The following is a 15,000-nucleotide window of genomic DNA, read 5'->3' on the forward strand; positions in this document are numbered from 1 at the left end:
ACAGTGGTCAGACTCAGATGGAGAAAGCAGGCCTCCACTGCTCGGAAAAATCTCTGCTTTGGGGATCACAAGGGGGAACCCCCCCCCCCCCCACACACACACACACACACACACACACACACACACTCCTAACAACCCCAGTTCTCTGGCCTTCAGCGACTGAATCCTCCTCAGACATGCTGTACCACTGGAGCCCCCATCTCCTCTCAGCCTCTCAGCCTGGCTGTCCATCTCCTCTAAGCCTGGCTGTCCATCTCCTCTCAGCCTCTCAGCCTGGCTGTCCATCTCCTCTAAGCCTGGCTGTCCATCTCCTCTAAGCCTGGCTGTCCATCTCCTCTCTCAGCCTGGCTGTCCATCTCCTCTCTCAGCCTGGCTGTCCATCTCCTCTCAGCCTGGCTGTCCATCTCCTCTCTCAGCCTGGCTGTCCATCTCCTCTCTCAGCCTGGCTGTCCATCTCCTCACAGCCTGGCTGTCCATCTCCTCACAGCCTGGCTGTCCATCTCCTCTCAGCCCGGCTGTCCATCTCCTCTCAGCCTGGCAGTCCAGCATCCACTTACACAGTCAGCTGAGATGAGAGAGATAAACCCAGTGTGATGCATTCTGTGCTTTAGGCAGCAGCAACAGGGCTTTCAACATTGCATGGTCATGTCTCATGACCTTAGTAGCGGAGAAATCAACTGTATATTTTCATTTCACAATCTGTGACATTTGCATTTAATAAATGTCCATTGTGCTTCTCTCGATCATCTATTAATATAACACAAAAGTTATTCCTACACGTCCATGCAAGCTTTTATGGGAAGTCTGGTAAGCCTTTCTCAGACAAATCTGCCAAACAACAAGTGATGCATTTCCTGCTTTTGGCAGCAGTAACAGGGCTTTCTTTGGAGAAAACAAAAACAAAGAACTGGGCAGTTAGCATGAGCTCCAAGGTCATTAATATACAGTACAGGAAACAAAGAGAAAATCCCAGGTATTATAAAACATCACATGACTAGACATGAGGCTAGGCTACATGCAATACAACACAATGACATGACAAGGGTTACAAACAGACTGGCACAATAAATAGGCACAGGCAGAGCAGTATAATAGAAGAGTTGCGACATCTCCATTCACTCCAATGGACCAGTTTTTTACCTCACAAACGTTCCCGGAAGTAAGGTTCTGGATTAAGCAGCGCTGTCGAGTTGCAGCAAAATGGACCGTCTGTGATGTACTTTGAAAGGGTCAGACGTTTAAAGAATCAAATTGTATATTATCAGCTTTATTTTAGCATTAAAACGTAGCGCGAGCCCCCTTCCTGGCTGTTCATTGGCTACTGAGTCAAGCATTTTGGACCTCCGCTGGCGCCGCTCTCTTACTAGATTGCTCTGGGCACAAGTAACTGTCAATGCAAGTAACTAATAGCTGGTGAAGTGGGAACTGAGCAGAGACATGAGGCAAACTGACGAGGGAATCTAGGGCCGTGTGGAGGGAAAGAGCACACAAGGAAAAGACAAGACTAAACTAAACAAAGCTTATGAAGAGATTTCGAAATACAAGCAGCAGCAGCGCATAGCAAATTGCTACAGTATGCGATAGCAATATATTCAATATCGTGATAATGCTACTGATAATATTATAAGGTCCTTGTGGATACCAGAGATGCCCCAAATTCACTTTTTGCAAGTCCAAGTCAAGTTCCAAGTCTTTGAGCTAGAATCCAAGTCAAGTCTCAAGTCTTTGAGGGGCAAGTCCAAGTCAAGTCTCAAGTCTTTTACGGATGAGCGTTCTATCATCTGCTGCATGCCATCCGGTCTGCTTAGAACACTGCATAGCTAAAACTAAGGGATTCAAAGCATGTACTGTATTATCCTCACTCCTTTATCTATTAGCATACAGTAACAGCATTGATTAGTTGACCTTATTATTACTAGACATTTCCTTAATAACCTAAAGTCTTTTGCGTACAAGTCTCAAGTCAAGTCTCAAGTCCCCATCTCTGGGGGATACTTTGAATGATTTGCAGGTGAAGGAATATTTGATTTAAAAAAAATGCTACATACTGTTAAAGATAATAGTTTCTATGAACGAATGACTCAAAATATCTATCTGTCTATAAACAGAACAGAATAGCCACTGTGGATATGAGTCAATATTTCTGGCAATCCGCGGATTACTTTCTCTAAGTCAGGAATTCATGACTACTTCTTTTCTGTGTAATTCGATAAATTTATGATGTTGTTTTTTCCAAGAGCTGTACCCATAAATGCGCTCATCGTCATGAGTTGATGAGATGAGAGTTTGTTGGAGAAATTGATGTTGCATCAGACTCCATGAGATAACACACTATTTAGGCCTATTTCTGGATGTGTTTTTTTCTCTACAAAAATGACAGTTTTTAAGAATTCCAGGCTCAGAATTAGTCGAATCCCACACATTTGAGAACAGGGTCAACTTGAATCTTTCTGATTAGGGGGACAAAATGCATTATAGTTACATGACATGACATGACATGACATGACATGACATGATAGTTGACTCTTTGACCCCACAGTTTGTAAATCTGGATGCAAACCTTGGCTGACCTAGCAAACATAATCAGCTATAGATTGTAGATATCACAATAACGAGTCTTGTGGGAGCTGAAAATCCTCTCCTCGTCAATCATCAGCCCAGTTCTCAGCATCTCTGCCAGAATCACTAATTTTCTTTTGAAAGTTGGCTCTGAGGTTCTGAGTTTTCTTTTTTACCAAATGCAAGAGTTGGGAGTTGGAGTTGATTCTATCTATCCACACACAGTATCTATCAATCCACACACAGTATGCAAATTATATTTGTATAGCCAGTTTCACCTAAAAGCTGATAGAGATGCCCCCAGTGTCCCCTCTCTGATGCCCCCAGTGTCCCTTCTTTGTTCTTATAGAGATGCCCCCAGTGTCCCTTCTCTGTTCTTATAGAGATGCCCCCAGTGTCCCTTCTTTGTTCTTATAGAGATGCCCCCAGTGTCCCTTCTTTGTTCTTATAGAGATGCCCCCAGTGTCCCTTCTTTGTTCTTATAGAGATGCCCCCAGTGTCCCCTCTCTGTTCTTATAGAGATGCCCCCAGTGTCCCCTCTCTGTTCTTCCCCTAAGCCCTATGTGGAAGCAAACATGGCGAGCACAAGATTGGCTGCCTTCTGAAGGTGGGGAACATTTGCTGCAGTAACGAGATCTGCGACCCACCTCGCTTTGAAAAAAGTAGTAGAAACGAAGTGGAGCGGCAAAGTAGCGCTGAGTTGTTCTCTTGAAGTAATGCATGGCGGATTCTGTCCACTCAATTTTAACTCTTTTTGAGTTTTTGCGCGACTAACCACTGCAGAACAATCTCTGACTCGCTAATGTCTCTCTCTCTCTCTCTCCTCAGATCATGACTCAGAGGGGAAGCGGGTTCAAGACATGCTGTCTACAATTGACAAACCACAGGTTGGTATGCATACCTCTCTCTCTCTCTCTCTCTCTCTCTCTCTCTCTTTCTCTCTCTCTCTCTCTCTCTCTCTCTCTCTCTCTCTCTCTCTCTCTCTCTCTCTCTCTCTCTCTCTCTCTCTCTCTCTCTCTCTCACACACACACACACACACACACACACACACACACACACACAAACCTCACACAATCATAGCCATCATCAATCACCTCCTTGTCTGATGCAGAGGCTTAGTTGGCAAATAATAATTCGACTCCCGCCCCCCCCCCCCACATTTCCATCCTGCATGCCTCTGTGAACGGCATAAAGAAATCAATGCTTGCTTACACTGAGAAACCTGTGTTTAGTGACTTGTCTACAGAGTATATCCCTCATTTTCAGCCCCGACAGACCATCATAGGCAGAGTAAATCATAATGTCAGCACTCCTCGCCCTGGCCACATGAGGGCAGCATATGCTCATCCGCATCACGTTTCAGCCTGGCCGCTTCCCTGCTGTGCTGCTCTCAGCTCAGACAGTGTAAGATGTGTCTTGTTGTATTTGTCACATCCAAGGGGAGTGTGCATGTCTGAGCTGGCAGTTCTGTTGGAGAGCAATGGCTCTGCTCAGCTTAAATGGGCTCGGCTGTGATCTGTGGGGTCATAGCAGGGGGGTTGAGACGGACTGCGAGAGTGGAGGCACGCAGAGAGGAGACAAGAGGTGGACATAGCTGTTGACCTCTGCTCTCCTGGCCTCAAATGGCTTCTATTCTGTTTCCATCCCAGTCTCAGCAATAACAAGAGAAGCAGCACCATCTACTGTATGAGAGGGAGAGGCGGGGAGCGAGGGAGCCAAACAACAAGTGGCTTATGAGTTTTCTTTGTGTCAGTATTTACTGTGATGTGTCATAGACTGTCAGTCAGATATGATATATCGGCCTCAATTTCCCTTCACCTTACAATTTTTGTATATAGCATTATGTCTAGATACAGAAGGAGGGAAAGGAAGACAGAGGGAGTCCGACAGCGTTTTAACTTCTCTCTGCACCGGCGACTTCATGAAGATGGATGTACCTATTTAGCACACAGATACAGCAGGACGTGCGAGGCAGAGTAGATATGAGAGAGAGAGAAGGGGGGGGGGGGGGGGGGGATAAGCCAAGCGAGAGAGAGAGAGAGAGAGAGAGAGAGAGAGAGAGAGAGAGAGAGAGAGAGAGAGAGAGAGAGAGAGAGAGAGAGAGAGGGAGAGAGAGAGAAAGAGAGAGAGAGAGAGAGAGAGAGAGAGAGAGAGAGAGAGAGAGAGAGAGAGAGCTTTTCACGTAAAAATGTCAATCTTATATTGTTAACCGTCGTGCACCAATAAATTCAGCTTGGGGAAGCGAGAGAGAGAAGTCAAAAGGAAAAGGTCTAATTTGCTGATAAGCTCTCCCTGTAGCACATTTGACTCTATGACTCGGGCTGAAGAAAGACTTGGCTAAGCCCACTTTCACCTCACATGGCCTGCATGTTATCTTGTATTAGATATGAGTGAGAGAGTGAGGGAGAGGGGGAGAGGGAGAGGGAGAGGAAGACAAAGGTTAAATCAGACAGTTATAATAAATTCCCTCTGGGGCGCGCGAACGTACTTAGGTGAGGCAAAGCGAAGATGGATGCAGCTTCTCCCCCCTGTAATCCTCAGCTCAGATGGCAAAGCAAGTCTATCAGCCTGATCATGTCGAGATAATCACTCAGGGTCAGAGAGCACCAAACCCACAGACATTAACATGTCCCCTGTCCTCTCTCTCTCTCTCTCTCTCTCTCTCTCTCTCCGCCTGGCTACCTGCCACACTTTTTTCAGTGTGACTCTTGTCATCATCATCGTTTCAGGGCTCATTAGGTGAGGAAATTTAGAGGTACAAAAATGACATTTCTGCCAGATGGAAGTTGTCCTTATCTCGTATTGTGATTGCAATTCTCCTCACCCTTGGCATCATGTCCAGCCATCTAGCAGCTGTGCAGTGTCCAGTGATGGACAGCCATCTAACAGCTGTGCAGTGTCCAGTGATGGACAGCCATCTAACAGCTGTGCAGTGTCCAGTGATGGACAGGGAGAATGTGAGAACGTCCAAATGGACTTGAAATAAATATAGCCATTGAAGCTGTGTAACAGGCTTTTTCAGGCATGGGGATGCAGTGATGTGATGTCACGTAATGTTCTGGTCAAATGTAAATGTAATATCTGTAGCCAGTGGCTCTCTGTTTCTTTTCCTGTCTGTCTCTCCCTTCCTCATAGACAGTCTAGGCATGAGCCCTCAGGACACATCCATCCACTATTCAGTGGATGTGGTGTCTGGAATGGCGGCAGACTGTGCTGCTAAATCACACTAACTCAGCTCACACACTCCCCCCATGTGCCGCAACAACAACTCCCATAAACATACACACACACACACACACACACACTTACTGTACACACACACGCACACACACGTCAAATGCAAACATGGCTCCACACAGCAAGTCAAAAACACAAACATATGCCCACGCAATGTTGAATGAACACACACACATAAAGTCAGAATGACAGTGAAGCAGTTACAGAGAGAAGATGGATCACACAGCATTGAGAGAATAAAATAAAATAGAATAGTATAGAATGACATTAGAAAGCTACAGTACATTGCACATTAGGGGAGGTTTGTGCGTAGTGAACCATTCTTGCCACTGTATCTAACACATTTTGTGTGTGTGTGCGTGTGTGTGCGTGTGTGTGTGTGTGTGTGTGTGTGTGTGTGTGTGTGTGTGTGTGTTACAGGTGTCCACTGTGCAGGCGCGGGCTGTGCGGCTGTCCTGGGCCCCCCCGGCGGGGATGGTGAACAGGCACACTAACGGCATGCCCGTCTCCTGCTCCTACGAGGTCTCTCTCTCAGACAAGGGACGAGACGGAAAGTACCGCCTCATATACAGGTTAGCAAACACCCTTCCAGCTCAAAGATACACCCTCTACATATGTAAACACACACACACACACACTTATATACAGGTTAGAATGCATACTCTACATCATATGTAAACACACACACTCCAACACTGTCTTGTCTGGGAGACCAGTCTTGTTATAACATACTGCTATTCTTGTCAGAAGTGGCCGATGATTCATTTAAGCACTCATAGTCCTATTATAGTCCTATTATAGTCATATTCTAGGCCATGGGACATAAAGATCTGCCAACAGTTAGTGTGTTATGATGACACCATGTGTGTGTGTGTTTCAGTGGAGAGGAGTTGGAGTACAATCTGAAAGACCTAAGGCCAGCGACAGACTACCACGTACGGTAAGAACTTTGATCCTCCTTTTATTTATTTTATTTTATTAGTTTATTTCTCAGGGACAATGCACACCAATCAACAATAAACTGTAAGTGAGTCGGAGTTAGCCTGGACGGCTAGTTTCCATCTGCTGTCCCTGGCCAGATGTTGCAAAGGTAGCCTAAACTTTCAAACAAATTAAAATGCATGTGTTACAAAGATAAAACTACTAGTGACTCAGGAGATACAATAAAACATAAAAGACTGGTTAGTACAATGGCATGCAGACAAAACAAGTGCACATATAAGCATAGCATGACACTAATGCAGAACGTATCTAAAACAGATACACCTACAATAAAAGCACATATACACTAGAGCACATTATTTTATGCCAGATGATGTACACCAGTGTGTGTCTGTGCCATCTCTGTTTTGATTCATATGATGATTTGTTTTTATGTTAAAGACCCTAAAGCCATCTTTCAAGATGTGTATCAAATACTTTCTTGAATAATAATTTGTGTCTGATAGTTTTTCCCACAAAAAAGGTGAAATTATCTTGTTAAAATCCTCTTTCACCCTCATTTAAAAATCCAAAGCAACCAATCAGAGTCATCTAAAACATAACTAGCCAATCACAGCATACAACACGGGCTTTCAACACATTCTCACTCGTGACAAAGTGACGACAAGGGTTCCTGACCGATCTGCAGTATGACGAGTTGGGAGTGAGAATATGTTGTGGCTTTAACTGCTGAATACTGGACAGTGATTGGCTCCAAGATTTGTGATGTCACGAATCTTGCTAGTTGAAAATGTTTTTTTCAGTGAGCTCTGAGAAACGATTGTGGAAACGGTCTTCTAGTGTCAAACTCTGCACATACATCATTCTGCACAGTGAAGCTCAGACATCCAACTCTAGGAACATGAAGGAAAAACTGAATTTGGACTTTAGGGGGTCTTTAAGTTAGATTTATTATTTTGATACTCAGATGTCCTGTTCGTGGAATTCTGTCACGACTGAGAAGCTGAATGTTTGAATGCTCTCATGCTTTCAAATGTTTAATATGTGTTGTTTGTTTGCATGTGTCTATGTTTGTGTGTGTGTATGTGTGTGTGTGTGCATGCGTGCGTGCGTGTGTGTTTCAGGGTGTCGGCGCTGTGTAACTCGGCGAGAGGCCCGTGTTCTGAGGTGGGCTCGTTCACCACACACAGCAGCGTGCCAGACGTCCCCTTCCCCCCGAAACTCTCCCACCGCACCAAGAGCACCCTCACCCTACAGTGGAAGGTACACACACACACACACACACACACACGCACACACACACACACACACACACACACACACGCACACGCACACGCACACACACACACACACACACACACACACACACACACACACACACACACACACATACACACACACACACACACACACACACACACACATTATTTGAGAGAATAGTGTGATTACGATTTAAATTGTGATTGATGATATCACAAGTAATTTTCTTGTCATAGAACTGGTTTGTGGTTTTTGTATAAAAACAAAAAATAAATACAAGAAAAAAGGCTCCTCTCTTAAGCAAGGAATTGCACCCTCTGTGATTGGAAATTCAGAAGTTCATATTGAAAGATGAATTGTTCAGCTCTAGATCTACAGATGCAGCCACCTTGAATAGCCGGCTGATGCATGACAGGTCCATGAGAGGGCCCATCCAGATCTGTGCAGATTCAACAAAGATGAAACAGGAACTGAACTTAAACTGAACTTAAGATAACATAACTTAAACCAATTCAACCTTTTAATAAACCATATAGGTGTTCTTACTTCAGACGGACAGCTGCAGACACCACGGACGAGTAGTAGTTCTGTTTATACCATGGACTGTTTATACTAGTTTCTGGAGTCGCTTGTTGCCTTATTGCCATATTTGTTGTTTGCTGTGATTTTGCACTATTTACCTACTCCACCTTGTCTGTAACGGAGCCGACAGCATAAGAATTTCACACGTGCGTACTCGTACAACGGCGTGACAATAAAGATCTTGAATCTTCAGCTTGGATGAGAATGTGTGAAGAGAGAGAGGGAGCGAAGGAGAGAGATAGAATCTGGTGTAGTTTAAATGTACAACAGGTAGGAGGGACAGGAAAGGCGGGGAGAGAGAGATGGGATGACATGCGGCAAAGGACCGCAGGTCGGATTCGAACCCGGGTCGGCCGCGCGAAGGGCCGAGCCTTCGTGGTATGCGTGCTACCAGGTGAGCCTGGCACGACGACATGTTCCTTAAACATGAAGTGAACTCAGTCCGTTTTGGGGGGCGCATACAAGTCTGTTTGGGCTGGTATTGCCCGTGCCGTTCTTCTCGATGGCAGCCGGCTGGGAGTGGCAATCCTGAAGGGCTGCCACTGTATAAGGGGCCCTTTACACGAGGACAGTTTCTGGAAGAAACGACACAATAGCGTTTCCTTCACACCTTTTCCTTCACACCTTCTTCCTGTTTACATGAGCGCTGTTGAATTTTTAAAACGCCGTAATGTACATGCCAGGTCGCTAGGTGGCAGTGTGATCACCTTATTCTTTGCCCATACAAGGACGCTTCTGCATGACGTAATTTCGTAATCGTCTTTTCGGTTTTTAAACACGGAAGTAGAGTCCGCCTTCCGCAGGCATTTAGACTTGCCAAAAAGCTTTTTTCAAGCTAAAAAAACCCCCAAACTGTTTTAAAGTTTTAATATTTGTCGGGTGAGAATGTAACATATATGTGACCAGTTTATCAGAATAACGCCTATTGGAAATCTTTAACGAGCAGCGAGGACCGGGAGCGCTGAGTGTGCTATCTGTCAAACCCTACTGTAGGCTACTGGCAGTGAGAAAACACTGTCGACGTGCTTTTGTAACTAACGTTAAATGCCGACCGGGTACAGCCATCGGCTCCTCGCAGCAGTAACGTTATGAACATGTAACTGAAGTTGGCCGCAGTGTAGCTTAATTCTGAATGTTGCCAAACTTCATTCATACTGACGTTTTATTTTGAAAATGGTTGCCAACTTGCGCACGGCTATGGCGTAATCGCGTGTGTCGCGTGTGCAGGCACGTCAGAGTTTCTGAAATGTGCCATTCCAAAGCGATTACATGGAGCCCTCAGCGGGAAGCGTCTCAAACAATTCCACTCTGGAGGGTGGTTTCAAAATGTGTCGTTTCCTAAGCGCGAATTCGCCGTCGCCGTCTAAAAGGGAGGCACTAAAATAATTCCCCGTCACCATAGGAAACCGTCCTCATGTAAAGTGCCCCTGAGACTCAGGATGTGGATCTGATGGGGCTGTAGGGCACAGCGCTGTGGCTTCTTCTCACACTTTATAAGGACACTGACTACGTTTACATGCACACAATATTCCACTATTATTCGGAAAATGACAATATTCTGAATTTGATAAGGGTCATGTAAACAACATATTCCAGTTGCAATTTCCGAATTTGGCCTTTTTCCGAATTTAGCATTTTCCGATTAAGACATGTGGGCTTTTCCAGTATTATTCGGGTTTTAGGAGGATTCTTTGATCATGTATACAGCGCATTCGGAATATGCATCTCAATCAGGGTTTTTACTGCAGTTTGCGACGCATGTTGGCTGTTTGCGGTCAGCTGATGTGTGCTAGAAAGCGCTAGGACAGGCGATATAATCATAATAATCCATCATCTCTGGCATATGAAAAGAAAAGCCCACATTTCTGATCGGGAGGAGATGAGAAACATCGATTTAAAGAGAGAGATATTTAAAGAGAGAGCGGTGCCCACGGAAGTCCCAAATGCTTGCGAGCCTGCGAGGTAATAACGTAGGCTACTAGCCTACTTTTTATGAAAGACTTGGATGTGCAAATATCGCAACGCCAAACTTCCCAGCAGCAAGCTCCTGAAATGGACCAGGCGATGCTGGTAAGAATAGCACTGCTCTGTTTATTTGTAACAGAAAAACTCAGCCTACCTGTATCTCTCTCTCTCCCCACCTCCCTCATGTGTCGGGGAGGGCGAGCTACGGCTGCATGTAAACGGGAATATTAGTGGATTATTCATTTAGTCCGAATATTGTCATTTTCCGAATAAGGGCAAAAACCGGAATATTGTGTGCATGTACTGTAAACGTAGTCATTGATTTATTTGGCAAAAAACCTGAAATTCTTTGACAGAAGTCAACAGAACAGGTTGTGTTTTGCCTTGTTTATGTAACAGCCTGCAGCACCGAGGACAGAGAGGCATTCCTGCGGCAGCGCAGAGCACCTGAGGCCACATCACTGTCTCCTCTGACCTTATCTGCTCCACGCCCTTTTTACCCACTCTCACACTCTGTGTCACTGCTAATCACCACCATCAGTCACCCACACAGGATATGAGCCCGCTGGTGAAAACACGCCCATGTCACGCTCTTCTATCCCTCCCTGGCTAATCTGTCCATCTCTCTCTCTCTCTCTCTCTCTCTGCCTGTTGGCTCCCTCGCTCCGTCCGCCTGCCGCCGCTCACAGCCTCCAGGCGACAACGGATCCAAAATCACAAACTACCTGCTGGAGTGGGACGAGGTATGTCTCTCTCTCTCTCTCTCTCTCTCTCTCTCTCTCTCTCTCTCTCTCTCTCTCTCTCTCTCTCTCTCTCTCTCTACCCCCCCTCTCTCTCTCATCATCTGTCATGCTATACTTCTCACTGACTGCACTTAAAGGTTGTCAACATTCAACTTCTTCTCAAACTACAAGAGGTAATGATCCTGTGAATGAGGCCTTTAATCAATGTGTGTCCATCCTCTCATGATTCCCTTCTCTCTCTACATTCGTCCCATTTTCCCTCTGTCATGCTTTTCTTCCTTGATCAATTTTATTACTTTCACTCAATATTTATTTTGCAATCAATCTTATTCTCCTCTGCTCCCCTCTTCTCTTCTCTCCTCCCTTCTCCTCTCCTCTCCTCCCTTCTCCTCTCCTCTCCTCCCCTCTTCTCTCATCTCCTTCCCTCTCTTCTCTCCTCTCTTCTCCTCTCTTCTCTTCTCCTCTCCTCTCCTCTCCTCCCTTCTTCTCTCCTCTCTTCTCCTCTTCTCTCCTCTCTTCTCCTCTTCTCTCCTCTCTTCTCCTCTCCTCTCTTCTCCTCCCCTCTCTTCTCCTCTCCTCTTCTCTCCTCTCCTCTCCTCCCCTCTCTTTTCCTCTTCTCTCCTCTCTTCTCCTCTCCTCTCTTCTCTTCTCCTCTCCTCTCCTCCCTTATCCTCCCCTCTCTTCTCCTCTCCTCTCCTCTCCTCTGCAGGGAAAGAAGAACAGTGTTTTCAGAGAATGTTCCTTCGGGAGCCAGAGACACTATAAGCTGACACGACTGTTCCCCGCCAGTGGCTACACCTTCAGAGTGGCTGCGCACAATGACATAGGCACCAGGTAGGTGATGTCACATATACATACATACATACATACATACTGTACGTACATACATACATACATGCATGCATGCATGCATACATACATACCCTTTCTTTTCATCACTTACCTCCTCCCTCTTGGCCTTATCTTCCGTAAATTTAACATCCTTTTCCACTGCTTCGCGGATGACACCCAGCTCTACCTTTCCACTAAACCAAATTCCACCCTCCCTCCCTCCTCCCTCACCAATTGCCTCTCTGAAATAAAATCCTGGTTCACCTCAAACTTCCTCAAATTAAACAGTGATAAAACAGAAATCCTTTTAATTGGTTCTAAATCCACACTATCCAAAGTTGACAGTTTTTCACTCTCAATTGACAGCTCCTTAGTTTCCCCCTCCCCTCAGGTCAAGAGTCTGGGTGTCATCCTCGACAGCTCACTTTCCTTCAAGTCTCACATCAATAATATCACCCGGTCTGCTTATTTCCACCTATGCAACATCTTCCCTCACCCCCCACACCACCTCTATTCTTGTGCACAGCCTTGTCACTTCCCGCATCGATTATTGTAACTCCCTCCCTCAGAAATCCCTCCATAAGCTCCAACTGGTCCAGAACTCAGCCGCCCGCATCATCTCCAAAACCCCCTCTTTCCATCACATTACCCCTGTCCTACAGCAACTCCACTGGCTCCCGGTCAAATTCCGCATAGATTTCAAAATCCTCCTGCACACATTCAAAGCCATCCACAACCTCGCCCCTCCTCATCTGTCTGACCTCCTTCACACTGCCACCTCTACCCGCTCCCTCAGATCCTCCTCCTCCATCCACCTTACTGTCCCTTCTGCCTGGCTCACCACCGTACACCACTACAGTACATACAGTACATGCTAGACTCACACAGTTGAAAACATTACTTGAACATAGGTTCTAAACCTTTCTTCTAGGGATCCATGTGAGAAACATACTCCCTTGTATAGCGACACAGGTTCATTCAAATGTATCACTGTTTCTGAAAAAAGGGTGCACCAGATGTTGACTCTTGATAAAGCATATTTGTTAAACCCCACGGTGATGGACAGATGTGCACAAACCGCACGGTGATGGACAGATGGTGGTGGTGCGGTGGTGATGGACAGATGTGCACAAACCGCGCACAGTGCCATCTGCGGCTATTAGCCTGAATGTGACGTGACTCCCGTCGTTCTCATTTGCCCCCCGTCTCCTCATTGCTCTGGTCTCCTCGTCGTCAGTACGGTGCGGAGCTTCTCCCCTGCGGTTGTTAGGGTGACAGGGAGATGAGAGGACGTGTATGTCTGTACTACCATGTACAATGTGCTTTGGCAATACTGTAATTCACTATGGTCATGCCAATAAAGCCTCTTTGAATTGAATTGAATTGAATTGAATTGAATTGAGAGGAGAGGACGTGATGAAGGGTGACAGGGAGAGGAGAGGACGTGATGGAGGGAGAGACAGAGAGAGACAGGGAGAGGAGAGGCCGTGATGGAGGGAGAGACAGAGACAGGGAGAGGAGAGGACATGATGGAGAGAGAGATAGAGAGAGACAGGGAGAGGAGATGACATGATGGAGAGAGAGACAGGGAGAGGAGAGGATGTGATGGAGAGAGAGACAGGGAGAGGAGAGGATGTGATGGAGGGAGAGACAGAGAGAGACAGGGAGAGGAGAGGACATGATGGAGAGAGACAGAGAGAGACAGGGAGAGGAGAGGACATGATGGAGGGAGACAGGGAGAGGAGAGGCCATGATGGAGGGAGAGACAGAGACAGGGAGAGCAGAGGACGTGATGGAGAGAGACAGGGTGAGGAGAGGCCATGATGGAGGGAGAGACAGAGACAGGGAGAGGAGAGGACGTGATGGAGAGAGAGATAGAGAGAGACAGGGAGGGGACTCACATACACACGCGCCTTCTGTTATCTGCCATTTTTCTCGTACTCTCAGTCGACCCCGCAGACCTCTGCAGCTGATTATACATTAAAATTGGTTCCCTCCTGCAACTTCTCGCAAATTAGCTTCTGTCCTCTGTCCTCTGTCCTCTGTCCTCTCTGGTCTGACTTCTGACACGCTACAGTAGCTATATATTCTGTTTTCCCTCCGCAACAGCTCTCCCTCCCAATACTCTCTACCCACTTACCTTCTTCAACAGCTGTCCCTCCCTATACTCTCTACCCACTTACCTTCTTCAACAGCTGTCCCTCCCTATACTCTCTACCCACTTACCTTCTTCAACAGCTGTCCCTCCCAATACTCTATACCCACTTACCTTCTTCAACAGCTGTCCCTCCCAATACTCTCTACCCACTTACCTTCTTCAACAGCTGTCCCTCCCTATACTCTCTACCCACTTACCTTCTTCAACAGCTGTCCCTCCCTATACTCTCTACCCACTTACCTTCTTCAACAGCTGTCCCTCCCTATACTCTCTACCCACTTACCTTCTTCAACAGCTGTCCCTCCCAATACTCTCTACCCACTTACCTTCTTCAACAGCTGTCCCTCCCAATACTCTCTACCCACTTACCTTCTTCAACAGCTGTCCCTCCCTATACTCTCTACCCACTTACCTTCTTCAACAGCTCTCCCTCCCAATACTCTCTACCCACTTACCTTCTTCAACAGCTGTCCCTCCCTATACTCTCTACCCACTTACCTTCTTCAACAGCTGTCCCTCCCTATACTCTCTACCCACTTACCTTCTTCCCCGGGAGGCCCCCCTGCCCCCCCTCCCCGTCCATTCCGCTTCTCTAAAAGGTGCCACCTCTGCTGAATTGGGAATGCATAGCGCACATCCTCTCTCTTCTCTCTAAAAAGCAATGATCCCAAGAATCCAGCCAATCAATTGTACCTGCATTTGAAGTAAAAACCAAAAATTGC

General features: G+C 46.3%; 1 protein-coding gene across 1 annotated transcript in view; it reads left to right on the forward strand.

Annotated features, from left to right (window-relative positions):
• The window catches only part of fndc3ba (fibronectin type III domain containing 3Ba), a gene marked incomplete at its 3' end in the record, with an annotated part of 198,165 nt that overhangs the window by 130,518 nt on the left and 52,647 nt on the right, over window positions 1–15,000 (forward strand). The window contains exons 8-13 of the mRNA XM_083632422.1: window positions 3,388–3,446; window positions 6,218–6,369; window positions 6,678–6,737; window positions 7,864–8,002; window positions 11,236–11,289; window positions 11,999–12,123. Of these exons, the coding sequence (XP_083488548.1) occupies window positions 3,388–3,446; window positions 6,218–6,369; window positions 6,678–6,737; window positions 7,864–8,002; window positions 11,236–11,289; window positions 11,999–12,123 (589 nt within the window). The remainder of the gene's footprint in view (window positions 1–3,387; window positions 3,447–6,217; window positions 6,370–6,677; window positions 6,738–7,863; window positions 8,003–11,235; window positions 11,290–11,998; window positions 12,124–15,000) is intronic.

Source organism: Poromitra crassiceps (assembly GCF_964638095.1).
Source record: "Poromitra crassiceps genome assembly, chromosome: 3".
NCBI lineage: Eukaryota > Metazoa > Chordata > Actinopteri > Beryciformes > Melamphaidae > Poromitra > Poromitra crassiceps.